At 43.9% G+C, this 27,237-nt stretch overlaps 1 protein-coding gene across 6 annotated transcripts in view; it reads right to left on the reverse strand.

Annotated features, from left to right (window-relative positions):
• Positions 1–27,237, reverse strand: part of PDZD2 (PDZ domain containing 2) — a 360,570-nt gene that overhangs the window by 59,320 nt on the left and 274,013 nt on the right. For all 6 annotated transcript variants that reach the window (XR_013961080.1, XR_013961081.1, XR_013961082.1 and 3 more), the window contains one exon: positions 5,992–6,094. Coding sequence is in view for 3 of the 6 variants with exons in the window: in XM_080677882.1 (XP_080534008.1) it covers positions 5,992–6,094 (103 nt within the window). In the remaining 3 variants the exon portion in view is untranslated. The remainder of the gene's footprint in view (positions 1–5,991; positions 6,095–27,237) is intronic.

Raw genomic sequence — 27,237 nt, forward strand, 5'->3', positions numbered from 1 at the left:
AGCCCATTTTTGTGCAACTAACCACCTCTCACCCAAGGTAACCATTAAACCTATTTCTAACATCATAGATCACTTTTGCCTATTTTCAACCTTTATATAAATGAACACATACAAGATGTACTTTTGTGTATATATGGCTCCTCATTCTTAGCATTTGTTTGTGAAATTCCACCATGCTGTTGCATGCCCAGAGATCGTCCATCCCACTTCTGTGTGCTATTTCATTGTATAAACATACCACAATTTATTATCTATTCTTCTGCTGATAGACATTTGGTTTATTTCCAGTTTTTAGGTCTAGAACAAGGATAAGCAAACTTTTTTTTTTTTTGTAAAGGCTAGATAGTCAATGTTTTAGGCTTTATAGGCCACAAATGATCTCTGTTGCCTATTATTTACAAAACTTTCTAATAACCCACTGAAAATGTAGAAAGCATTTCTAGCTCGTGGGCTATACAAATATAGCTGTGGATGGTAGTTTGCTGACCCTGATCTAGAATATGCTGTTATTGAACATTCTTGTAGATGTTGTGTCTGCTAAATGCAGATCTAGGAGTGGAGTTGCTGGGTTACAGGTACACATGTACCTTACCAATGTCGTATGCCCAGTGTGCGTGAGTTCTAGTTTCTCCACATCTGTGTCATACTTGGTGGTGGCAGTCTTTTTATTTACTTATTTATCTTATTTTATTATTATTTTTTTAGTGGTGGCAGTCTCTGTAATTTTAGCCACTCTGGTGGATATAGAATGGCATTTCATTGTGGTTTTAATTTACATTTCACTGATGACTAATAAGATTGAGCTTCTTTTAAAATATTGATTGGCCGTTTCTCTTTTGTAAAGTTGTGAAGTGCCTGTTTAAGTCTTTTGCTCATTCTTTTATTTGGTTTCTGTCTTTTGTTGTTGATTTATAGACTTTTAATTTTCTTTGTTAATATATTTTGGATATTTGGATAGATCATGGGATCTATATATTATTGTAAATATCTTCTCCATTCTGTCACTCTCTTAATGTTATTTTTTTGATAGGCCAAAGTTCATAATTTTAACACAGTACAACAAATAGATTTTTTTCTTTTTGGTTAGTACTGTTGGGTCCTGTTTAAAAATTTTTTATAGTGATCATATTTAAAGACACCCTTGTCATTTAAAAATAAGATAATTTAAGGGACTTAAATCTTAAATCATGTTTAATTGCATTGAATATAGTAGCCATAATCATATTACAATGTTCACCTATATTCGATATCAGCGATTTTCAACCTTTTTCATTTCATGTCACATATAAACTAATTACTAAAACTCTGTGGCACAACAACAAAAAAAATCTACTTTTTGCCGATCTGACAAAAGAATAGGCATAATTTTGATTCATTCACATTGAATGGCTATTGTTATGTTGGCTGTTGTCATTTTTTGACAATCTAAGGGAAAAGAGGTCAGTTCCCCTGACTAATAGGTATTGAGTGTTTTATTATTATTATTATTTTTTTTGGGGGGGGGTATTGAATGTTTTAAACATTCTTGTGGCACACCAGTTGAAAACTGCTTCAGTGTGTGTGTGTGTGTGTGTGTGTGTGTGTGTGTGTGTGTGTTTGTGTGTATCTGTGAATATAACTATACACACATACAGATTCTTTGAAATATCAATCCTAGACCATGCGATGTTTTATTTGAATACCTAAAATTTCAATTTACCTAAAAGTTTTTCATGGGATAAAACAAGCTGATCCTGTACTCTTTTACAAATAATGTATTGATGAATTTCTAATAGTGATGAAAAAAAAAACAAAACAGAATAGGACTGACAGTTATTTTAAAATGGACATCACTAAAGGCATGGTTTTTCAAAAGCTGAATATTAGCTTTGTTATACAAGTCTTCAAACACCTGAAATTCCTTTGCAGTCAAAGAAAATTTTCCATTTAAAAAGATCACAAGCCTAAGGCATGAACATGGATAAATCAAAAACACCAAAATTAAAAGGGAACCCTGCTGGCAAAAAAAAGAAGGCACGAAGTAATGAAAACTCAGGTTAGAATTTCAGGAAAAAAAAATGTTCCATGAAATCGCTTCAGTCATTTTTGGAGCCAGACTGGGCAAAAATCATAGTGGAAATGGCTGGAACCTCTTTACAGAACCTCCTTAATAATTCATGACCAGATTAATCTATCTTGGCATGCTTACTCATCTGAAACAGATTTATTAGAAGAAAATTCCTTTGGAGCTGACAGGGAGGCACTTGCCATCCACAGAAGAGAAACCACATACGGTAGTGTCTGTAGATAATACACTGATATGTGACGACCACAGCGACTCGCTTTTAAGAAACTATGAAATAAATACCCAAGTTTACAGGACAGACAAACGAGAAGCTCATCACATTAAAACCTTCTGTATTCAAATGTCTGTAGACGGAACATATTTCACAGCACTGAATGCAGACCCAACTCCTTAAGCCTCTTTAACAGGTTTCCAAATTGCTTTTCCAGTCTTATCTCCCACTACCTGGCTGCATGAATTCATTGCTCTAGCCTGCTGATTCTCAAAGGAGAGGATCTGTCCAAAACCGGCATCCTTCCCAAAACTGGGGAGCACATAAATATCACTTGACGTTTTACCCCACTTCGCCGGCACCGTCACCTCCCGCCCCAGGCGTCTCCTTTCCCCTAATCGCTCTGACAAGCTCGGCTGCAGCCCTGACTGAGGAATTACTGGATCTTGCAGATAGATGAGGGAAAACAGTCGCCCAAAACTTCTCTGACCAGCTTTCCCCATTGAACATAAGCATTTCTCGTGCATTTTTTCACGCGTCCTTCGCTTCTGTTCTACTGAACCCTGCCAAAGTCCTGGCCCTCCTGTATCCTGCCTCCTCTGAATGCCCAAGCACCACAGCCCCGAGACTTCCAGGCTTTGCCCCTCTGCGCACGCCTTGGCCTCACATGCTTGAGCACCTTCCTCTCTGAACCCCCCAGAGCATCTGCCCTCCAGAGGGAAAGAGAACAGTGACGATGACAAGGATGATGGGACATTAATGACAATGGTGACAACAGTGGCAGCTACCACACGGTGAGGGCCTATTGCTACCACACCTCGAACGGGCACTGCCATATGCATTCTCTCAACTCTGTCTTACACAAGGCCTGGTGCTGAGAAGGCACTCACACTGATCGGCAGAATAAAGGAAGAAACAGAGAAACAGAGACGTGAAGCCACCTGTCCCAGGCCACACAGCCAAGAGTGGCAGAGCTGGGCAGTGCTCCTTCCACATTCCTCCATGGCCCTGTCATGGCCTTGAGTGTCTGGGAAGGACACAGAAAGAGAGGGTGGCATCCACTGTGGTGCAGCCAGGCCTGGATTTACTGCTCAGTTGAGTGTGCTGCTCATTCCAAACAGAATAAACAGAGTTAGAGAACCATGGATCTGGAAGGTCCTCGGCGAGACACCCTCCCCAGATCTCTATCAGTGAATCCTTAGACTGGGGAACAGGATTCTTTTTAAGACAGGAGGGTGAGAAGACCTGTCTGGAAGCAGATCTTCTGGGGGGCATTGAATGAGTGACCTTTGGGATCCCTTTCACTTCTCTGGTCTCACCCATTAAATGAGGAACATGACTGCCCTGGTTTCAAAGGTCCCTCATAGTTCCCCAGAGCTCAGTGCCCTCCCCTGGGAACGGTTTCTAAGGTGCTGATCAGCTCTGCCAAGACAGCTGACCTACAGATCTCCTCTCTGCCCTGGTGACTTCCCGTCCCAAACACACGCAGGATTTCCCTCGGTGGTTCCTCAGGCCAAGGGGGAGCTGGTCTCTCTCTCCACACGAGGAATTTCAGCACCATGTCCCTCCTTGGCCTTACCAGCCTCTGGTCATCACACTGTGCTTGTCACAGACCCACATTCTCGCAGATATATCCTGCCTAATTACTCTGAGTTACAAATGCAAAGCAATCCATTTGTTATTCAAAAAACAACATGGAGCCGAAACCGGTTTGGCTCAGTGGATAGAGCGTCGGCCTGCGGACTGAAGGGTCCTGGGTTCGATTCCGGTCAAGGGCATGTACCTTGGTTGCGGGCACATCCCCAGTAGTGGGTGTGCAGGAGGCAGCTGATCGATGTTTCTCTCTCATCGATGTTTCTAGCTCTCTATCCCTCTCCCTTCCTCTCTGTAAAATATCAATAAAATATATTTAAAAAAAAAAACAAACAACATGGATATGTTTCATGGTGTGAGAATAACTCAATAGAGGGCCAGGCAGTGGGGGAGGGGGTGCTCTTGGTCGACAGGCATAGATTGGAGTGGTGGGAAGAGGAAACAGACTTTTTTGGATGTTAACATACATGCTTTGTGCTAGCTGCTTTCGTGTGAGTTTATTATTATTATTTTTAAAAATCGGCTCAACCTTTCAACGTCAGTGTTATCATCTCCCTTTTTCTGGTGAGGAAGTGGAAGTTCAGGGACATTAAATAACCAGCCCTAGGTAGTCGGGTAACAAGAGCTGAGGGGCAGACTTGGTTCTGCTGAGCTTCCTGACTCTTCTTCCTGTTCTCCCAGATGCCATGTGCCAATGGGTAGCCAGGGTCGACTGCTCTGTCAGGCCACACACACAATGCTGAGGGCCCACACCACTTTCAGGGCCCATTAAAATGGTTTAATTTCTTTTAAATTCAGAAGAACATAATAGTAATGAATAGCTAACACGTCCGGCTTGTAACTTTATACCAACGCAGTCATAAAACATAATTTTTAGTTTACTTTTAAGACAGGAAACAGCCATCAAGGCGGAAGTGCCTGGGGTCCACGCAAGCCATGGGGTCCCAGCACTAACTTTCTCGCTCAGGACACAGGCCAGCTGCTCTAAGGATGTGCCCTGGAAAAGTTAAATCTGCTTGTTCCAAAAGCGGCAACTCCACCCCTTTCCCACTTAGTAGAAATGCAGATTTCATATGATATAAATAACTCGTTGCCCCTGGTTCTGGCAGACCAAGGGCTTGGGGGAGAGGTATGCTTGCTGAAAAATATCCACCAGAATATTCCAGTGAAAGGGTCACCTGAAGTCCTATGGAAGTCAACGAACCAAACACACAGGAAATTTAAATCTAAGCAGAGACACACAGAGATGTTGACATTCACTTTATTATGACCCAAAAATATCATGCGGGAAGCCAGGCCGAATGCAGTTTTATGCCTGGAACATGAAGTATCTAAAGGAAAAACTAGCCCTAGCTGGTTTGGCTCAGTGGCTCAGTGAATAGAGTGTCGGCCTGTGGACTGAAGGGTCCCGGGTTCGATTCCAGTCAGGGCACATGCCCAGGTTACGGGCTCGATCTCCAGTAGGAGGCATGCAGGTGGCAGGCAATCAATAATTCTCTCTCACCATTGATGGTTCCCCCTCTCTCTCCCTCCTCTCTCCCTCTCTGAAATCAATAAAAATATATTTAAAAAAAGAAAAAAGGAAACACAGTTTTGGCTCTGGCAGGGTAGTTTAGTTGGTTAGTTACATCCTGATGTGCCAAGGTTGGGAGTTTGATCCCCAGTCAGGGCACATACAAGAATCAACCAAATCATAAATAAGTGGAACAAAAAGTCAGTGTTTCTCTCTCTCCCCCTCCCCCTCCCTCCCTCCGCTCTCAAATCAACAAATTTGAACAAAGAGAAAGGTAAAAAAATTGAGATTTTTAAAAAATATATTTTTTTGATTTCAGAGAGGAAGAGAGAGAGACAGAAACATCAATGATGAGAGGGAATCATTGATTGGCTGCCTCCTGCACATTGGACCAAGCCCACAACCCAGGCACATGCCCCTGACAGAATCAAACCTGGGACCTTTCAGTCTGCAGGTCGAGGCTCTATCCACTGAGCCAAACCGACTAGGGCCAATGTTGAGATTTTTAAGGAAAAGAAGGGCTCATCCTGCTAATGGTTATATATTCCCACTCCTGAGGCTAGAAGTTCATTTTCAGAAAGATGGTATCAGAGAAAGAGCTTCACTTACCCGAAAGACGACTTTTGAGCTTCATTTTACTGTTGCCCTGCTTGGGACTTTCCAGGTTTCCCTTGGAGTCCTCAGAGCCACACGAATCACCTGCCCCAGGGATCTGAAATGCAGAGAGCACAGAGCTGATGGGGGAGGTTGGCGCAATCCCTTCTGAGACGTTATCTCAAGGCTCAAGGATCAGCAATCTAGGTATCACATGAGGAATTAGGATCAAAGCATAGTCTGCTGATAGCCTGGAATCACACCGGCCCGTTCTTCCTCTGCAGGCACCTCACGGCACAGCACAGAACCAGGGAGGGTTCTCAGTCTGTAGGCCTCTAGGGGCCTTTTCATTTCTTGAGAAAACTTGTTGGACAAGATCACCCATGTCCGTACAAAGCCACAACCAGAGCCCGGGACTCTTGACGTGTGGGCTAGTGCTTCTTCCTACAGTACAAGTCACAACAAATATTAAACCAGAAATGGAAGCTTAATTCTAAGGTTCTTAAAATACAGCAAAATCTTGATTTTGTGGCAGCCAAATAATCACACCCCTCGGTCAACCAGATGTTCCATGTGCTACACTCCTGAGGACTGATTAAATACCTTCCGGAATCCAGCATTGCCGGGCTATGCGGAGGTGTCCACACAAGGTCAGCCCACACATCGTGAGGTGTATGTATGTCTACACTCTGGGCCTCAGGGTGATGCAGAAAGGAGGATCCCAAGGTCCAGTGGGTCCTCCTTCTGAGAAAAGCCAATCATGCTTTAAAAAAAACACAAACCCAAACTATGTTTATTAGAGAGGAGACTTATGCACTGAGAGTGTTTCTAAAAAATTGGGGGAATAAATTTACATGTACAAAACTCATGAGATACATCAAGCAGGAGCCTTCCCATTTGAAATTTTATTTTTTTTGAGGTCCTAGAGGAAATAAAGTCATATTAATTAAAATAGATAAGATTCACGTGAAGGAACATGTGTACATTTTAAAATGACAGCAGATATCCTTTAACACTTAGCATTCATTGGAAAGTCATGTTATTATAATGTAAAAAATCTCTGAATTTTAATGGATAATAAAAATTATACATTGTGTCTAAAATTCTGTATCCAAAAATGTATAACTAAGCACTGAGAGTAATTTCCCAGGTAAACTACCTTTTAAGAGGGAATTGTTTATATAGATAATGTATGTAATACATACAATTTGGAAGTTTTCCCCTTCGCCCTCAAGTTCAATTGTCTTTCTGGATGAGAAACAGGGATAAAAAGGTCTGAGAAATGAGGAGATGCAGGCAAATTGAGGGAGGGGTTTTGGGAAAAGAAATTATTCCTAATATATAAAACCAAGATAAATTTGGTGAATTCCCATTATAATGTCAGGGATTGGCAGGTCTCCAGGTTTAAATTATGAAGTAAAGGCAAGAATAGGATCCTGAAGATGATTTTAGAGATTCTCTAGAGAGATGCCTTTCCCAGCCCCAAACTGTGACATTAATTCATACATTGTGCAAAAAAAAAAAAAAAAAGTCTTGGAGACATGCCAGAGACCCGGGGCACAGAAGGAGACATGCAAATAGAAACAACCTGGAAGAAGCCTGGTTTAAACATGTTATGGAAAGAACCTGTCACCAGACTGTAAACAGCAATTACGGGAGAAGGAGTTAAGTTCCTGATTCTTGCTGGTTCCACCGCCTGACCCTGCGATCAGCCTACAGAGAAAGGTGCTCCTTAGATTTGCAAGTCATTACCTCCTCTGGTGCTCATTAAGTGGGCAGTTATGGGTGGCCAGGGCCCAACCCATCTGAAAGCCTGTTTGAGAAGCTCATGTTGAGGGAGGAAAACCATTCAGTCTACGGTTTCTAGACTTAGGAAGTTCCCTTCGTCCATTTTCCGCTCTATTTTTTTCCCCAGCACAGCCCCAGGTTTTCATACAATCAGAAGTTCTGAAGGTGACATCAGCACTCATAGGAATAACCAAGAAGAAAAGTGGCCTGCCCACGGTTTCTCAACTCACTACAGGTGAAGGCTGTGACTTTGTATTCAGTCTCCTGATTTCCAGCATCATGTATTACCAGGATGTTCTCCCCCTCCATCCTAAGATGCTTTTAAATGAATAACTTGGGATGATCAATACTGAACCATACTGTATAATTCCATTCACCTCTATTTTTCCCCACTTAATTTTTGCAGCAAACATGTGTCCCAAGGTAAGTAACATCTCCATTTGACAGATGAGGAAATAAAACTGGGACCCTTGTATATAACCGAGACCCTATTATGTAGGTAGATCCAGGATCTAGCACAGACTGTGTGTGAAAAAAGTCAGTCCAAAATGAATGGTGTAGAGTTTTACAAGGGCACACAGGCACCGTGTCCAATCTGAGTCCTTGTGATGCGAACACAAATGCTGTAAACGCTTCTTGATTTTCAGAGTCTGAGGGAGGTGGTTTAGAAGACTCGCAGCCTTAACAGTCTTTTACTTTCTTTTTCAGTCCTCAAATGCACCAGAGAATGAAACAAGATTTGGTTTCTATGATCTATGTAATACCAGTAAGACTTATTATACCAAAGAAATCTCCTGGTAAAGATATGTCATGTTACTACGGAAAGCCTGTAGCTCAAACCAATTAAGAGTGGACCAGAGATCTCGCGAAGTGTTCGGGAAGCAAAAGACACACTGGAGAGCTCCAGGCAGGGGTGAAATCTCATTTCAGACCCCTCTCAAAGTGTTGGCATAGGGCTCTGGATTTCAATGAAAGCATGTCCTCCTGTAACCGAAAACTGGCCTGGCATGATTTTAGGTGGCTGGTAACTCAGCAAGAACAGGACGTAGGCCGCTTAGATACATTAGTTCCAGGTTACTGTAGGGAGTAGCAACACATGAAGTGCAATTTTGATTACAACATGCCTCTCTTTAGTCTCAGGACTACTGTATGAAAAGGTCTACACTCTAAGAAAGTCCCCCAATTCTTGTTTTCTGTTTTTTTGTGTGTTTTTTTTGTGAAGCACAGAACAAATCAAACTCTTCTGGAACTGATGCCATTTTAGTTGTTTTAAAATGAAATGTGCAAAAGGTTCTCCTGGAAGGCCTTTGGCTCAGAGAAACAGTTAATACAATCTATTATTCATTAGCGATTTCTAATTCACGTGTCATACAACAAAGCCATTATATTAATGGACTTGGATAGAACTTGCCAATTTCCAAGCCAGAGCGTCTCTGTTCTCACACCTGTAACCTATGAGATTTTCTCTCAATGAATAAGAATGTCTAGCTCCTGGCTTTATAGTGAGGCAGAGGGGTTAAGAGTCCACCTGCCCGGGCACAAATAATTTATTAGCAATTTAGGAACATTAATGTCAATATTTCTGAACTTCAGTGTCCTCTCCTCTAAAAAATGAGGCTGGATTTAAAAATTAAATGACAAAAAAGAAATAAACAAAAGAATTAAATGACATAGGCTTCTGATTACAGAAAGGCAGATTTCCATCTTGAAACCATACCACAATGATAGGGAAGAGATTTTTAAAATGAAAGACATAATCCCCACAAGGACAAAAGGAGTAGAAGACAACAGCAGCAAAATTCTAGAAGTCAGTAAGCAGACAAATGTATGGAAATGGATCCAAGCTAAGAAAGCTGAATCCTAAACTGGAATTGAGGAATACCCCAAAGCAACTTGCTTTGCACACACAACGCATTCGCTGACAGAGGATCTCTGCAATTGGGAATGAAGGTAAGGCTGGTGGTATAAAAAACAGCTGAAAGTAAATCAGTTTTAACTGATTTTGAGGGAGATTCCCAGAGTCCGGATGGCCTAGTGCAGTGGTCGGCAAACTGCGGCTCGTGAGCCACATGCGGCTCTTTGGCCCCTTGAGTGTGGCTCTTCCACAAAATACCACAACCTGGGCGAGTCTATTTTGAAGAAGTGGCGTTAGAAGAAGTTTAAAAAATTTGGCTCTCAAAAGAAATTTCAATAGTTGTACTGTTGATATTTGGCTCTGTTGACTAATGAGTTTGCCGACCACTGGCCTAGTGGTTGGCAAACTCATTAGTCAACAGAGCGACAAACCGCAGCTTGCGAGCCGCATGTGGCTCACAAGCCGCGGTTTGCCGACCACTGGCCTAGACAAGCATTGGTGTGCATCAGAGTCACCTAGAGAGTTAATAAAAGCTCAGGCTTATGGACATGGGACAGGACGTGGGCCTCTGTAACTCACACTGCCCTAGTTCATGCAGGACTGAGCTGGAACCTCCCTGCCCTCCCCTGAGCTTACCCGGAGATGGAGAATGGGAGAATGAGGGTCCCAGCTGCACCAAAGTAGCCCACCAGACAAAATAGGAGGGAGAGTTGTCATCTATTCAGAATGTAAGTATTTAACCAGCAAGTATGGAAACCTTTGTCTCACTCTGTATGAACTACAGACACATGAAGTATATGCAGTCTAATGAAATTCACATGTACTACATAAAATAGGAACAAAAGTACTTATTTCTAAAGGGTTAAAATTGCCTTGTAATTATCTTATAGGCTTATTATGAAGATTCAATAAGTGCATGTGAGAGTACTAGGAGAGTACCTAATGTGTGTAATGGGGGTATAGTGAAGCTTTAGGTAAAAAAACCAAAAATAGCTCTGGCCTGGTGGCTTAATGGATTGATCATCATCCCATGCACCCAAAGGTCACCAGTTTGACTCCCGGTCAGGGCACATACACAGCTAGCTCAGTCCCCAGTAGGGGGCCTGCAGGAGGTAGCCAATAGATGGTTCTCTCTCACATGGATGTTTCTCTCTCTCCCTCTCCCTTCCTCTCTCTCTCTCTAAAATTAATAAAAACAAATTTAAAGCAAACAAATAAAAACAAAACCCCAAACCAAAAACCTTGCGCTTTTTCCCTACCAGGTCTTAGGGTGCCTCTGGATTTAGTGATTGCATAGACCAGTGGTGGGCAAACTGCGGCTCGTGAGCCATATGCAGCTCTTGAGCAGCAGTTTGCCGCTCTGTTGACTAATGAGTTTGCCAACCACTGCCTTAGGCCCTAGGGAAAAACACTTAAAAAACATTTTAATAATGTACTAATGTCTTTAACCTGAAGTCAAAACTTCTGGGTAAGCGTAATGCCTTACGCAGTGGTCGGCAAACTCATTAGTCAACAGAGCGGCAAACCGCGGCTCAGAGCCGCATGTAGGCTTGCAAGCCGCAGTTTGCCGACCACTGGCATAGACTATGATTATAGCTCTAGACTGCATATACATTTCAACTTCATACCTATAGAAGGTAACAGATTTTATTAACGAATAAAGCAAAAGAAACGGGAAACAAAAAAAAAAACAACAAAAAAAAGCCAGGTTCTTGGATTTAAGTTAAAGAAAAAAGCTCCATAAAGGAACCCTCGTTCACTGCTGATGGGAATGCAGACTGGGCAGCCACTGTGGAGAACGGTATGGAGTTTCCTCAAAAAACTAAAAATGGAACTTCCATTTGACCCAGTAATCCCACTTCTAGGAATATATCCCAAGAAACTAGAAACACCAATCGGAAAGGATATATGCACCCCTATGCTCATAGCAGCACAATTCACCATAGCTAAGCTTTGGAAACAGCCTAAATGCCCATCAGCCGATGAGTGGATTAGAAAACTATGGTACATCTACACAATGAAATACTACACTGCTATAAAAAAGAAGGAATTCTTACCATTTGCAGCAGCATGGATGGACCTGGAGAGCATTATGTTAAGTGAAATAAGCCAGGAAATGAAAAAAAAATACCACATGATCTCACTCATATATGTAAAATAAAGAATATTATAACCTGATGAACAAAAAGATAGATACAGAGGCAGTAAAGCACCGAACAGACTGTCAAATTACAGTGGGAAGGCTGGGGAGTATTGGGGAGGGAGGGAAATAGATCAACCAAAGGACTTGTATGCATGCATATAAGCACACCAATGGATACAGACACTGTGGGGGGTAGGATGAGGGCATGCGACAGGGGGTGGGGGAAGGTTAATGGGGGAAAAAAAGGAGATATATGTACTACTATATGTAATACTTTAAACAATAAAAAAAATATAAAAAAAGTTACTGTAAACTTAACAGGTAAGAAGACAGCTTTATTTATTAAAAAAAATAGCTTTAATATATTCCAAGAGTCATAAATAACAACTAGACTGGCTGGCGTGGCTCGGTGGTTGAGCATCAACTTATGAACTAGTAGGTCACGGTTGATTCCTGGGCAGGGCACATGACTGGGATGTGGGCTCGATCCCCAGTAGGGGGCATGCAGGGGGCAGCTGATCAATGATTATTTTTCATCACTGATGTTTCTGTCTCTCTCTCCTTTTCCCTTCCTCTCTGAAATTAATAAAAACATACTTTAAAAAATAACAACTATACTAAAAAATACTATTCACTTATATAACCACACTATACAAATTCTAAAGATTCTATTACTTGATTCAGAGAGAACCTAAGTAAAAATGTCCACAAAATTATGCTGAAGAATATACATGACGTATGCCAATTTTAAGGCATAAAGAATTATGCTAGGAAGAAGACAGTTTCAAAGGCATGTGCTTAGAGAACTCAGCTTTCAGAAATCAGGGCTGCCCAGGACACCGCAGAGAATTTGAGGACATGCTCTGGTCTTACAATCAGAATAGAAGCAGTGCAAGAGAGATTAACAAATACTTGATGATTTGCTACAGGAACAGAGCTATTTCCTTAAGAAGATGAGATCTTAGATGACAGATTGGACATATACAAAGGCAAGGTGAGATTGTGACGTCCAGGGTAGAGCAATGTGTAAGGAAAAGAGAGATGTGCCTAACTGTTCTTAAATTGAGCATTACTAAAGTGGGGAGACACTTAGCCAGTCCTTAGAGAGCGTGACTGGGACCTCAGGAAATCCAACCGAGGAAGAGAGGCAAAACCACAGAGAGCAGAATGGAAGAACTTCCCCACAGGGGTCTCAGGCCCGGAAAACAATGAAAGATGTGATTTATAAACTGCAGATAAAGAGCCCAAGTAAGAGGATTTGGGACAACTATACCCAGTGGGATCAGATTTAAAGGAGAGGAAAACCACAAAGAGGGAAAAATAAAATAAAAAATCCTGGGTAAATATATATGTGTATATATTTTGTAATTGACTTCAGAAAGGAAGGGAGAGGGAGAGAGAGATAGAAACATCAATGATCAGAATCATTGATCAGCTGCCTCCTGTATGCCCCCCTACTGGGAGATCGAGCCCGCAACCGGGGCATGTGCCCTTGACCAGAATCGAACCCAGGACCCTTCAGTCTGCAGGCCAACGCTCTATCCACTGAGACAAACCGGCTAGGGCCCTGGGTAAATTTTAAAAGGACATACTTATTTTTATTGCCCTGATGGAAGTGGCCTGAGAAATGGGAGCCAGAAGGGACAATAATAGGCCAGAACTTGATGTTGGTCTGGTGGGAGGCTATTTTGTTAGTGCCGTGGTTGGCAAACTGCGGCTCGCGAGCCACATGCGGCTCTTTGGCCCCTTGAGTGTGGCTCTTCCAGAAAATACCACGGCCTGGGCGAGTCTATTTTAAAGAAGTGGCGTTAGAAGAAGTTTAAAAAATTTGGCTCTCAAAAGAAATTTCAATCGTTGTACTGTTGATATTTGGCTCTGTTGACTAATGAGTTTGCAGACCACTGCCTTAGAGGAATTAACCAAGTCAGAGGTGGTGGTGGTCAAGATACAACTGAACAATGGATACTTTAGTAAACAGAGGACTCATTGATTCATCTCTTTCACAATGATGGGCCCCACATGACAGAGTCTAGAATGGTATTTTAGAAAAAATATCAGAAAGTAAAGGAATAGCAGGAGTAAAAAAGACACACAGACTCAGCCAGCAAGCCTAGGAAAGAAAAAAGGGGTCCATCCAAGCAGCAGGATAAACAGAAACTCGAAGTGAGTCTTCCCAAAAGGAGACAGATATGAAACACTAGAGGCATATCCAACCACTGCCCAAAAATATGTAGCAGAAAGCAATGCGACTTGACCCCTGAAACATTCAAAACCCCAGGAAGGGCGACTTGCTGAGCAGTGGTGGCAGAGGCATTCGTCCCCACTAGCTCATTCGGGAAGCACTCCTCAGAATCACCAACAACGGGTCTGATTCATGAATCCACAGAGGGTGTTTCTCAAGCTGAATAAATAGGGGCGAGAGATGCAGCTTCCTCCAGTCTAAGCCCTTCTATCTCAAAAGGCAGTGAACATGGAAAATGTGGCCCAGGACGGAAAAGGCCTGCTTCTGAGAATGTGGAAGCTCTGTCCGGGATACAATCCACACCCAACGCAGCACACCACGGTGCCCCATACTTTTGTCTCAAAGTGTGAGTGCAAAGCAAGAAGCTCTTGAGCTCAGCTGCTGTGGCTCAGTGGTTGATCACTGACCCATGAACCAGGAGGTCAGAGTTCTATTCCTGGTCAGGGTACATGCCTGGGTTGTGGGCTAGATCCCTAGTAGATGGTGTGCAGGAGGTAGCCGATCAATGATTCTCTCTCATCATTGATGTTTCTATCTCTCTCTCTCTTTCTCTCTCTGAAATCAATAAAAACATATTTAAAAAAAGAAGAAGAAGCTCTTGAATATAAACAAAAAGCACAGTAAATAGAACCAGGTTGATTCTTCCACCCAGATTGGAGAGATTCCTGCAAGTTGAATTTAAATTCACAGTCATGGACTCCAAACAACTGCTACAGACTGACGGGCATCTTTGAGAGAAGAATATTGTCATCACCAACCCTTTTTTGTTTGACATTACTGAGTGTCTGCTGCAGCCTGTTGAGAGACATCTCTCCCGGGTCTCTCCCATTTCTGTGTCTTGTGAATAGAAGCATAGGCTCTTTGTACTGTGGATTGTCTATTCTTCCAAGGATGTTTGTAGAGTGACAATGTCTCAGGAGAAAGCAGTTGATTTGTATACTGTCCAGTAGGATAAAGATGATGCCCCTCACTGGAGCAAAGAGCAATCAGGTTTGCTCCCAGCCCATCATAGAAGATTCAGGTTGTCTATGCTCAGGTTACTCAGCTGTGAAACAAATCCACTGTGTGTCCACCTACCTGAGCCCCTCTGCATCACTCCCAAAGGACATGTGTGTATGTGGGTGGTGGGGGAGGGAGACAAGGAGGAAATTATGCAAACATGAAGCTCTAAACTGGATGGAATCTTAGGTTGGGATTGAAGAAAGCAAAAAACGCTGTGCCATAACAATGCCATTTGTCTCTGACCCAGGAGTCTCATGTCTTCTGCCAGCATCCATTAATCTGCGGTAAAATTTCAGACTTTTTACAATTTTTGACATAGCCTTTGGCAAAATTAAGTGGAACAGAATTTTGCTGGGACCACTGTCCAGGGGCTGGGGATTGTCTCATTCTTCTAAATGTCAAGGGTGTGGGGCCAATGTTTTGATACCATTGTGAGTCTATTTACTCTTTGTTCATTTCCATTTCACTACATAATAAAGCACACAAGAGACCTGCTGTTTAACAAATTCAACTTTCTTGGAGCTGAAAGAGCCATATTTGTTCCAGGGGCAAACAGCCCAGGCTGCAGATGCTGAAAACCACTACCTCTCCCCAGCACCCAACATCAAGAATCTCCTTGGTTAATAAGTCAGCCAGAGAAAGACACATACTGCACCATATGATTTCACTTACATGTGGAAACTAAAGAACTAAATAAACAACGAAACTGAAAGAGACTCATAGATACAGAGAGAGACTGATGGTTGCCAGAGGGGAAAGGGGTTGGGGCACTGGGTGAAAGAGGTGAAGGCACTAAGAAGCACACATTGGTAGCTACAAAATAGTCATGGGGGAGAAAGTAAAGCATAGGGAATATAGTCAATAATATTGATAACTATGCGTGGTGCCAGTTGGGGTACTAGAAATATCAAGGGGAGCACTAACGTATATGATTGTCTAACCACTAAGCGGTATAACCAAAACCAATACATAATAAAATTTAAAAATATATATCCTTAGTTAAGATGGAGCAAAGTAAGAAATAGGAGGGATTGAAGGAGACCATGAAGTGCTTTGGTTTTTAACTCAAAAGGTCAAGGGAGCCCTAACCGGTTTGGCTCAGTGGATAGAGCCTCGAACTATGGACTGAAGGGTCTCAGGTTCGATTCCAGTCAAGGGCATGTACCTTGGATGTGGGCACATCCCCAACGGGGGTGTGCAGGAGGCAGCTGATCAATGTTTCTCTCTATCCCTCTCCCTTCTTCTCTGTAAAAAATCAATAAAATATTTTTTTTTAAAAAAGGTCAAGGGAATTTAAGCTTGGATGTTAATTACCTTAGATTTTAACGTCTTTGGGTTATAATTTGCAAGGGCATTTGACTCAGTTGGCATTTTAATGACCCGAATGTCGTTACGTTGACACTTTTATCTCAGTGCAGAACCTCTGAAAAGCTGCACTGGACAATGTGGCTGGAAATAATTGTGGACGAGAAACAGCACACAAATTGAGCTTCAGCTTCTGGCAAATTTTAGGCTTTGGGGGTGGGGAGCAAATATCATCTACTACGAGAGAGGCCCTTTGGTCCACGCTGAGAGTTTGGTACTTAGAATGTGCTGTAACCGCTGTCCAAAGCGCTGATGAGATCTCCGTGAACACACCGTGACTAACACATTGTCGAACTCCAGGGCATCATCTGTCTTTCTCAGCTAACCCTTGAAGCCTTGCAAACAAACCATGCAAAGTGTGGCTTTTATCTCCAACCATTTCTATTGCACAAGCACATCTGATCCCAAGGAAAACAGGAGGAGGACTGGTTGCACCCAGTTTTTATGACTTCTAATACTTGAAAAAAAAATAATCTGCAGATGTGACAGAAGACATCCAGGCTCCAAATCCCTAGGAAGCCGTGTTGGCTCCTTCCCTGGTCAGTATCTACAGGACAGTGGAGCCTGGTGATTTCCCTTTCATGCTCCAGCCACACCAGGGTTGTTTGCAGGCTGCCAAAGGAAGCTCGTTTTCCAAGTCCCTGGGGCAGATGTTTGAATGGCCAAAGGAGAACCAGAGGCCAGGGCTGGGAATAAATAACTATTCAGAAAAAGGGAATGAGAACAACCATAAATCGGCCCCAAAGTAGCAAGAAGCCCGCGGGCGGGCTGCAGAAATTAAAACACAAATCTACTGTGACACTAGACTTGATGCTTTCCAACAGAGAGAGTAACTCAGAACTGAAGAGGAAAACAATAAAACCGAACAGTCAAACTTGCCAAGCGCCAGCATGCTTCGTATACCCAGAGCCGCAGAGGCAGCTGGGTGGAGCGGTGCTGATGTCCACTGAGGCTCTGGGACTGTGGCTCAGCCAATGAAATAATATTGTCCTGTTTTAGCTGAGCCCATTTCCGGATTCCTCCCACTTATCATCCCCAAACAATTTGAGCCCACTTTGTGGGTGATTTGGATGATTTTTATTCATGCAAATCAAAAAGCTCTCTTGGTCCCTTAGAAAGTCCAGGCAAATAAATCACCTGTAAGAACTAGGAATGTGATCAGTCATTGGTGCTATTTGCCCCTCCTGCGATGGATTTGCATGTGTCACCTTCCCAAGGAGAGGTCAGTATCCTCAAGTGACTCTCAGTTCTTCAAAAATAATAGGAGAGGCAGATGGCAAGGAGAATCTGTCCCTCCTTGGTACTGCTTTCAAATTGAAGCAAATACAGACTCTACAAAGCCAGAATCTCTCACTCTTGCCATGTTCCCATGAGTTAGTGGGTAAGAACACTGTGGGGCCGGCATTCTTCTCTGGTTTTGTGGGCTGGCTACTACAGGCAGACCCCTGGTCACTCAGCAGGAGCTGGCTGCCGGCTCTCAGAAGACATATCTCTGGGAGCAGGACTAGAATATGCCTTTCCCGAAATTCCAGAGTGATAAAATTGTGTGTGTGTATGAACATCTCAAGATATACAAAAAGTTGAGAGAGGAAGGCTATCAAAAAGGCATGCAAAAGAGATCGAAGAAGTAAACAGAAGGAATGGCAGGAAAGAAAATAAGGGGTGGATGTCAGAGGTGGCCCCCTATAGCAGTGGAGTCAACTCCAATTCAGCAGCAACAGTAGACACACGCCAGGTTCTCCCAGGGCCTTTTCTTCTAAACATTTCAGAGGAAGTCTTACATGATTATGGGGCTTACTGTAACAGAAAGGGATTGTTTTAATGGGGCACACCATGTAGGCAAGTTTCAGATGAAGAGTAACTGGTCCCGTTGCAGACACTGGTTAAATTTTGGGCTGCTGTTGAAGTTCAGCAGTCTTCCCTAAGGCCTTCTGCTGCCTTTTCCAGACCAACACGAGCTGCACTCTGAATTCTGCCTTTTCCAGGAGTGGTGTCAGGTTCATGCCGATTTGCTGCGAGATATTTCTAAAGGCCTGTAGTTGGTGAAGCAAGTGCCTGGGAAGCTGAGATGAGCCTGTGGAGGCCACATGGGCAGCAGTAATAAGAGGCTGTCCCAGGCTCACACATGATCATGGACAGCAGAGGTTGGCAAAGGGCTGCCCGGGAGCCAAATCTGGCCAATACCTGTTTGTGTAAAGTTTTATTAGAACACAGTCATGGTCATTAGTTTACTTATTGCCTGTGGCTGCTTTTGCACTAGGCCCCACATCAGGGAGTTCACAGATGCTGTCCAGCCAGCAGAGCCTGAAATGTTTACAATCTGAGCTTTACAATTGCCAACCTCTCATTTACAGGAATGGCTCATACCCTCATCTACCCATCCCTATCCAAGGTCACTGCAAACAAACGGGAGAGTTTTTAGGAACCATAATTGAACACGCTGAAGAGAAGGCACTGACAAGTACAGACGTCTTCAGGAAGCTGCTACCGGAAGGAGGCTTACTGGTCTACTGAGGTATTTCCTCCAAAAACAGCTTTGCCATCCAGGCTTTGGGAATTATACTTTCAATTTCATTTTTAAAAGATACCCATAAGAAACTCATTTGAAAAGATGAGGATTCTCTTTTTAAAGTTCACAGATTTTGCTAAGTGTCTTTGCTTTAATCAGATTGGTGTACTCACAAATAGAGGGCCTGAGAGAAATGGGAAGGATTTTGTTTGTGTTGTGGTCTTTTTGTTGGTGGTGGTACAGGGAGGGCAGGGGAGAAAATGACTTGGAGGAGAGGCTGCTTGGGAGCCCGGAACCTTAGGGAATGGAGAGGCTGTGGGTACCAGAGCAGGAGTTTAGAACAGTATGAGGGTACCAAGATCCAGGCAACCTGTGAAGAGGGGGGCCAGCAAGTGAGGAGGAGCGGATAACCGGAGGCTGGAGGGTCCACGGGTAAATACTGCTTAGAATCAGCCCTGCCTTCTGAATTTAAAAAAAAAGTGAGGAGGAAAGTCATTTTCTCCTTCTCTACCACCACGGAGCCCTTGGCTCGCCAAGTGGCAAGCCCAAGGCCCAGCACGCCCACTGGCAGTGGGCCCTGCTCCCTTCCTCCACTGACCAGTTACAACGCTGCTTCCCACCTTCCCATCTGCATGGCCCCTCTCCCTCTGTCCAGACTCTGGCTGCTTTTAGGCTAAAGACTTCCAAACCCACCTCTCCACCTCGAGTCTAGTCTTCATCTAGCTCACCACAGCAGGGACCTTAAAACAAAAACTGGGGCCCTCAAAAGCTCTGTCACTCAATGTAAAGCCATCAATGAGTCACAGTACATGTAAAATAAGTCATAATTTCTTAGTCTGGAACTAAAAGCATGGGCTGAACATTTGCACTTAATAGACTATTTGTTGAACCTTGAACAGGCTTTAAATTTTTCTACTGGTGGACCACTGTACATGTTATTTTTCTGCTCTAGAATGTCACCCATTTTAGTGGGTGTTCCTGTGGAAACCCCATGCAATAGTCAAACATCCCATCCTCTGCACCCTCCCTGGTCCCTGGAAGGAATAAGATAACCCTCCTTTAGGTCCTATATAGCAGCGGTCCCCAACCTTTAGGACCTCACAGACCACCAGTGGTCCATAGACCACCGGTTGGCGACCGCTGCTATATAGCATATGGCTCCTAAGAATTTATTGCACAGAACAGGGGAATATGAAAAATGCAGAAAGAAATGTAATTCATTATGGAATATAATACATTACTACAAGAGAGCAAGACTGTGTGTTGTGTCTTTGTATCCCCCAAAGCACTGGCTCACATGGTGGCAAAGTCAAGCTGGCTGAGTCCTGTGGTGATTCATACTAAGCCTGGTTGTGGGTACCTGAATGCTAGCTTATCAACTTCTGAGGGTGTATCTGGTATCAGTGGGAAGAGTGTTAGGAAGAATTAGAAATGTTTGCTCTGGGAGCTGAAGGGGTGGGTGGGTGGAGGTGGTGGTGTGTGTGTGAGATGCAGGCCACCTACTTGCCACCACTAGCTTACAAGATAATTTCACAAATATTTATGAACACATTTGTTTCTAGGGGAAATAAATTTGAAACAACAGTGTTACCAGCACACTTTGAAAAATTTAGCTACCTTACCCATTTGTATAAATTAGGAGGTGTCTTTCTGATTTTTAAGTGCTAAAATGGGACAGATGACCAATGAGACTGGCAATCAGAGAAAGTCGAGACAACAGAAGGCTGAGCAATTAGGAAAGTCTCTTCAAGGACTGAGGGGCTTCCGAGTCCCAGTCAGGAGCGGAGGGAAAGTCATTTCAAGCGAAGAAATCAGAGCAAGAGCCAGAAGGGAGAGGCCTGGTTTACCTTTCCTGCAAATGTCACTCACTGAACTAAGCCAGTCACTTATGTAAAAAGCTGGGCAAGGAAAACCTGAAAACAAACAGCAAACAAAGACCTAGGCAAGCAAACACTTGGGTGGGGAGATTTCTATGCATTTTAAGCAGCTCGATTTCTTTGAGAAATTTCTGCCCTGGATTCCTCAGGGCACCTTCTCTCCTCTTGCATTTTGCTTTGTTTTTAGTTCTTGGCTGCTTACTACCATGTTGGGTAAGGTGTGGTGGAAAAGAGAAAGATACCAAAAAACTGCACACCTTCCACTGCTCACGAAGTCTTCAGATGTGGTACACACCTTTGAGCATTCATTGCCTACTAGTCTAACTGATCTATGCACTGTCAGAGGTGACTCCGTCATCTGCCTTAAAGAAACCAGCACAGTAACTGGAACGGGAACTAAGTGGGGAGATCCTGTTTCTCCTAGGAGAGTAAGCTCTGACTGTGTATCAGCGCCGTCTCTATTTCAAGTCTCAAGAGACACACACATCTCAACGATTCCTGTTCTCTTAAAGACTGAGCGGAGCTCATGAACGAATTAGCTCTATTACCTCAGATAGAGGTGCATAAATGAGTCACACCTACTGCTTCCCCTGTATAACTGCCACCATTCTGTCTACGGCAGAAGACATTTTTATTTCAGTTTCATTTCTGAACTGCCACTTTCCTTAAAGTCAATATATCCTACTTTACATTCCTATGTGAGAACTAGAGATTGGAACTCCCCCCAAAACAGATATTAGTCGGGGTGATATAGAAGGAACATTTGTAACAGGGGGCAGTGCTGAAAGGCATCCTGGCATCCTGTAATGGACAGGAAGTAACTTCCCTGAAGGGAGAGGTCCCTTCAAGACTTGTACAGTATTATTTGCATAAAATAAATTAATTGGAGGGCAAAGAGACTTTTTACATGCTCCAGTAGCCCAAGTTTTATTTTCACTGAAATTTGCAGGAATTTTTCAAATCTGAACGACGCTAACAAGTTGACTGCACGCTAAGGGGATTTCACAACGCTCCGCGCTGTGAGGCCAGAAGGCACCCCCGACACAGGTTCTTCCATTTTAGCCCAACATTACCGCACTGATGCATACATGCACGATTAAGCACAAAACAATCTCAAAGGAGATGAACATCTCTATTAAGTGCTAGCACTCTCCTCCCACACTGCAACGGGCTTCCCCCACTTGGAAACTGCCATCCGTCCCCAGGGTGCTCACCCCACTTGGAAAACCACTGTGGCACGAGGCTGAAGAACCGCATTTGCTTTTCTATGCCGATCGCATGGGCTGTTTACTTCCTTGAGAAATGCAAACTGCTCGGATGAAAACGCAGCACCGAGCCAGGTAGCGAGTCCGAACAGGCCCCGGAAACTGTGCCATGGGAATAAGCCTAATTCAAACCTCAGCAGTTTCCTGGGCAATTCATCCAGGCCAAATAATTATTCTTATCTTCTATTCCCCCTCCCACCCATCTAAATAATCACTTCATCTCCTTAAATCTGAAACCAAACAAACCAAGCCAAACAAAAGCCACCCCGTGCGTACATCTTATTTTCATTGGCCAGCAATAATTGCAGCCTGGTCTTGCTTATCTTGCTCTGGCAACACGACACACAGCACGGCACTGAGTTTCAATCAACATCTATACGGCTGTGCCCTCAGAAGTGTGGCTCAAGGAATGTCTACGTGAACCGAGACCTACTTGGGGAAGTCTGGGACTTTGAGGGGAACGAGGTAGTTCACAGTTGGGGGCAGCGGAGAGAAAAAGATACAATTGGGGAATTGGGGTCAGTATGCGTGGCTGCCAGCTTTGGGCTAGTGCCGGGATAATACAGCTTCTGCATCAACAGCTGCAGTCTGTGCACCAGGGTGTCTGACGAGGTGGTGAGAATCTCGATGTGCAAGCAGGTCTTGCTCACAAAGACCCAGTGCGGCTGGGGGAAACTGTGACTCCAGGTTTCCGGCATGCACCACACAACACCTTGGCCTCGCACCCCTGATCTTAAATTATAGAAAGGAGGGAGGCAGTCGGGAGCCTAAAACCTCCCCTTATCTCAAAACCACCCACATAGAGGTCCCTAGGCCTCAGCCAGCCCTCAGCCAAGAGGAGCCCTGTCTCTTTGCACTGTGTCATGGAAATTGCCATACGGCCCACAGAGGGTGTGCTTGAACCTGCTGCTCCCCCCAGCAGCCACCATCTCCCAAAGGTTTGCTTTTCAAAATGTGGGTGAGCATCAGGATCGCCTGGGATGCTTTTGAAAATAGTCTCCTGGGCCCTACCCCACTCAGACCTGCCGAACAGGCCCCTCCAGTGGGAAAGCTGGGGGTCCGAAGGTCAGCTGCACCATGGGAATGCTTTTCTTGGTGTGTTCACCTTTCCCTTCCTGTCTCTTTTCTGCTTTTCCCTCGTTGCTGACTAGAGCCATAGCGTGACTTGTCCGGGGAACAAGTTTGCTATCAGAGGAGCTCAGCGGTGATGTCTAGCCTATAAAATACAAAGTTTGGACCAGCTAATCCCTACGGTCTTGTAGCTCTGGCACCATAGCTCGATTCACCAGAACCCGCATCTTGGAGACGGGCAGGCCCATAGTCTTTTCCCTGGTGCCTTCTGCCTGGTCTTTTCACTCACATCCCACTTCACCAACTCCCTGGGGATGTTCTGTCCTTAGTCGTTATTGTTGATTTGTTAAAAATCAAGCCCTAAATTCTCTTTATAGCTGCTCGCAGGTTCAAATTTTAACCAATCTAACAACAAGAAATCTACTCATTTGTTCATGAGGTGCTGCCACAAATGTCCTACTTCAAAGGAAGAGACACTGTCCTTCCAATTCTATACTCGGAGAAATGTTTGCTACATCACTGCTATTCGTGTCTGAGATGAAATGCCCAGAAGGAAAAGGCAGACAGACTTCCTAGTTTTCAGACACAAATAATAAGCACCTACTACGTGTCATGCTCATTTTAAATTCATGGTGTGGCCCTAACCGGTTTGGCTCAGTGGATAGAGCGTTGGCCTGTGGACTCAAGAGTCCCAGGTTCGATTCCAGTCAGGGGCAGGGGCATGTACCTTGGTTGCGGGCACATCCCCGGTAGGGGGTGTGCGGGAGGCAGCTGATTGATGTTTCTCTCTCATCAATGTTTCTAACGCTCTCTCTCTCCCCCTTCCTCTCTGTAAAAAAATCAATAAAATATATATTTTTAAAAAATAAATAAATTCATGGTGTGCTGGGGAAGACGGGCAAGTCAGTGGAAGACAACCAAATCTTATGAGGAGAAATCTGCAGGTGCATTAGGAATGACAGAGGTTATAGCAACCATCTACCTGTCTGCCCACCTGTCCAACCAACCATCCATTCTATAATACAAACTGAGAGCTGAGAGTGAGCACTGGATACAGGAGAGAGCAAAGCTGATGTGGGCCCTACCCCCATGGATCCTTTACTAATAGGGGAAGACATTAACCAAACTGTCACATGAACGAACACATCACTATAATCTGTGTTAAGTGTCACCTCTTCTAGGAAGTCTTCCCAGATACACACATCCTTCATGCTTAGACCCCAGCATGCAATATGTCCTGCCAGTGACTCTCTGTATTAGTAGCTTCTCTCTGTGGAGATCAGATTGTCAGTCACACACTGGAAGCTTCCTGTTTTAATACTAATCACAAGCTTGCACATTCGGTGCTCACTGGTCATTGCATTAAGCTCTAAATTCAATTCACCAGAAAAATCTAGCTCACACACACTTCCCATCCAGGGCAGCTTGATTCAACCCAAAATGATACTTTCAGATGCTGCAATACAAGTTCTCAACCCCCAGACACTTTTTTGAAACATTTAGAGTGAACACTTTATCAATTATTCAATTCAAACAACACAGGAGCACCTCTCCTTTTTCTTTGTATCTGGGTAGGTATCTACCCGAGAGGATGCTGACTTCTCCTGAAGGCTGTTACCCGGGTTCTCACACCTCTCAATGCTGCCAACAAACAAGGACTCAAACACCAGTGTCAGACTTACAAAGTCGTGAAGTCCAGCTTGGCTCTCCTTTCCTTTCGAGAGATGAGGTCCTTTATTCCTGCTTAAACCCTGATCACCTCAGAGTTCTCCAAGATTTTCCCAAATAAGTGATTCCAACAATGTTAGCACTGCTTCCCTGATGTCAGAGGAAGCTGGAGACAGGTCTGCTGATGGATGTGCTAAGCAAACCCTTCCTCACTGAGCTTTGACAACAGCGGATTTGCAAAGGCAATCAGTATTTATTTTTTTGTTGTTAAAAAATATAAAAAGGGAGACAGGCTCCTAATCACTTAGTATCACCCATTTCATGCCCTGTTACATTGGACCTCTCCTTCCTCTCTTCATTTTAAAACCAGCCTCTCTCTCAGAAGGCCAAAGCAGGGATCGTTTCCCCCCTGAAAAATCTCATTAAAAAAAAAATAAAATAAGAACTGTAATCATTTACAGTTGAGAAAGGATACCCTTTTTGAGTAGCCAATAAGAACACATGTGCCACAGCCATTTTATTGGAGGGCTCTAACATTTTCAAACGTTAGCCCGAGTCCAAACCACCTGGAAGGTTTACTGAGAAGCGGACTGCTGGACGCCACCCTCAGAGTTTCTGACTCAGCAGGTCTCTGGTGGGACCTAAGGATTTGTCATGTTTTTTTGTTTTTGTTTTTGTTTTTATGTATCTTCTAAAAATTCAAATACCATTCTGATCACTCATGGTCCAAGAACATTTAAATAATAAACCAAAAAAAAAAAAAGAAAGAGATGTTAAAGACTGATCTTCAAACATTATGCCAGTGATGCCATGCTTGCCTATGATCTCACTGACAGAAAACCACATCCACACCTCAGAGGCCATCGAACCATTCGGAAGAGCTTCCTTAACTGTGAGCTGCTGGGTGCTGCCAGTTTGGGCACTACTATTTTTTTCAAGCTCTGAGTAGCTGTAGGGATCTACTCCTACAGTTACGCAGAGCTTGGAGGTTGGAGGAACCAGCGCCACCTTGGCATAGTGCCCAGTGTGGCCAGTCGCGGCTTCGAGGAAGTCACAGCGCAGCGGGCCTTTCCTACAAGGGTACGGACAAACTGGGACACGATTCTAGGATGCATAGTCTGTGGCCTTGAGCGGCCAGCTGAATGTCACCCCCTCCCCTCTGTAAGGTGAGGATTTGTATTTTAACAAGTTTCTAATTAACACTGCTGCCAGCCCCCAGCCCCCCCCGTCCCCCTCGAGATGGGTGACAATCACGCAGATGACTGGAATTTCACCGCCCATCCCCATTTCCCTTTTGCCTGCCTTCATTCCTCAAACTTGATATTCACCATATGGTTTTATCCTAAGCATGGCTGGGGCTCTTTGAAAGGAAAGTCTCATTGCTGCATACTGTAGCCATGAAAAATAAATCACAGGGAGGCTCCTGGCAGGCCCTCCGCTGTTGTATTACACGTGCTCGGCCTAAGTGCTTGGAGCACGCCACCACGTACAGGTGCAAAACCAGTCAGTGTCTGAGTGGAATTGGCAGCAGGTTTAATCCCTTTCATCTGTGGAATAAAGGGCTTGGTAACCTAGTTGACTAAACAGCACCGGGTTTCTTTCATTTAAGGTGGTTCGTTAGTGCTTAAAAATTATAAAACGAAGAGTCTTGAATTGTACACATAGAACTAACAGTATACTTATATATAGTGCCCCCCAAAATGTATACACATACTTTGAATAATTATAAAGGCAGTATTTATTAAAATACATTTCATTTCCAAAATTGAGCTATCAGCTGCTAAAGTGTATATACATTATTTTGGGACACCCTGTATAAACATACTTTTTTCAGTAGTTCAGCATCTTTATAAGGTCCTTAGGGCAGACCGTGATGTCCGGAAGATATCTGAGCCAGCTGCCCATCTCCTGGTCCTGCAGGCTCTGTCTCAGGCCCGGTTCTCTCAGTGGAAACCGGACCTCAAGAGAATGGCCCACAAAGGACAGTGTTCAGGCGCAGGGGGTGAGTCAGGGAAGAAGCCCGGTGCCCCCTCCTCTGTGAGTGCTCTGCTCCCCTATGGAGCAGAAGCGGAGCGGGGTGAGGTGGCCTCCAAGGCACGGAGAAAGGGGAGTGTCAAGGCAGGATCAGTCTGGTTTCTCCACTGTGATTGCGGGCGTGAGATTTAAAGGCCACCTAAAGTTCCCCAAGTAAAGTGTGTTGGGCAGAATGCACTGAAGTTCCTTTGGAAAAACTACAATGATAAGCATATAAAACCATATGTGATTAATTGGTGACTTTTTAAAAAAAAGATAATGACATTGGTGATGATGGGAGCTGGGTACTACCAGAAGTTTAAAAACCTCCCTGGAGAGAACCTCTGACCAAGCAATTCTAAGGGGCTCCAGATGGCAGAAAGGGAGCACCCTGCCCAGGGCTGGCTGGGGGACGAGGGCTAATGAGAGTTTATACTGAAAATGATACAAAGCAGAGACCACG

This window comes from Plecotus auritus (assembly GCF_963455305.1).
Source record: "Plecotus auritus genome assembly, chromosome: 7".
Taxonomy (NCBI): Eukaryota; Metazoa; Chordata; class Mammalia; order Chiroptera; family Vespertilionidae; genus Plecotus; species Plecotus auritus.